We start from the raw sequence: 496 nt of genomic DNA, 5'->3' as shown, positions 1-496 counted from the left end.
GCGTGTGTGTGTGTTCTCCCCCGGCCATCACGATGAAGAAGTCCAGTCTGTTCCAGGTGTCTCCCAGATAACAGCGCTGGCCGAAGATCCCCAGAGCCACCATCTTCACCACCATCTCCAGCGCAAAGAAGATGTAGATGAATGCATCGAAGGCCTGAGAGACAGAGCGAAATCAGCTGTGCAATTAAATAAATTTACATCAACAGAGTCTAATGATCAGCTAATGAACATGAAGCTCTGATGATGAGTCTCTAGATGACGCTGATGATCTGGAATCATCTGAATATTAGATATGAAGCACATGCTTAATGGGTTAGTTAACGTGCTGAAAGCTCACGAGATCGGAAACAGCTGATTAACGAAGCGAAGGACTCATTAACAGGCAAGTATGTGAAACTATGAAACGCTGATGAATCTGGTTCCTCAGACTGACCTGCAGGATCTGGCAGCGTTTGGAGGAGCAGTCGATGTTCTCGCAGGGCTGGTACATCCCCAG

The 496-nt window shown here is 47.4% G+C and overlaps 1 protein-coding gene across 1 annotated transcript in view; it reads right to left on the bottom strand.

Moving 5' to 3' along the window:
- Window positions 1–493, bottom strand: part of LOC107666662 (voltage-dependent T-type calcium channel subunit alpha-1I-like) — a gene marked incomplete at both ends in the record, with an annotated part of 76,673 nt that extends 76,180 nt beyond the window's left edge. The window contains 2 exons of the mRNA XM_016458082.1: window positions 21–154; window positions 434–493. Coding sequence (XP_016313568.1) covers window positions 21–154; window positions 434–493 — 194 coding nt within the window. The remainder of the gene's footprint in view (window positions 1–20; window positions 155–433) is intronic.
- Window positions 494–496: the final 3 nt, after the last annotated feature.

This window comes from Sinocyclocheilus anshuiensis, unplaced genomic scaffold (genome assembly GCF_001515605.1).
Source record: "Sinocyclocheilus anshuiensis isolate Anshui unplaced genomic scaffold, SAMN03320099.WGS_v1.1 scaffold91, whole genome shotgun sequence".
NCBI classification, from domain to species: Eukaryota; Metazoa; Chordata; class Actinopteri; order Cypriniformes; family Cyprinidae; genus Sinocyclocheilus; species Sinocyclocheilus anshuiensis.
The sequence above is the reverse complement of the archived record's forward strand: the minus strand, read 5'-3'. Positions and strand labels throughout refer to the sequence as shown.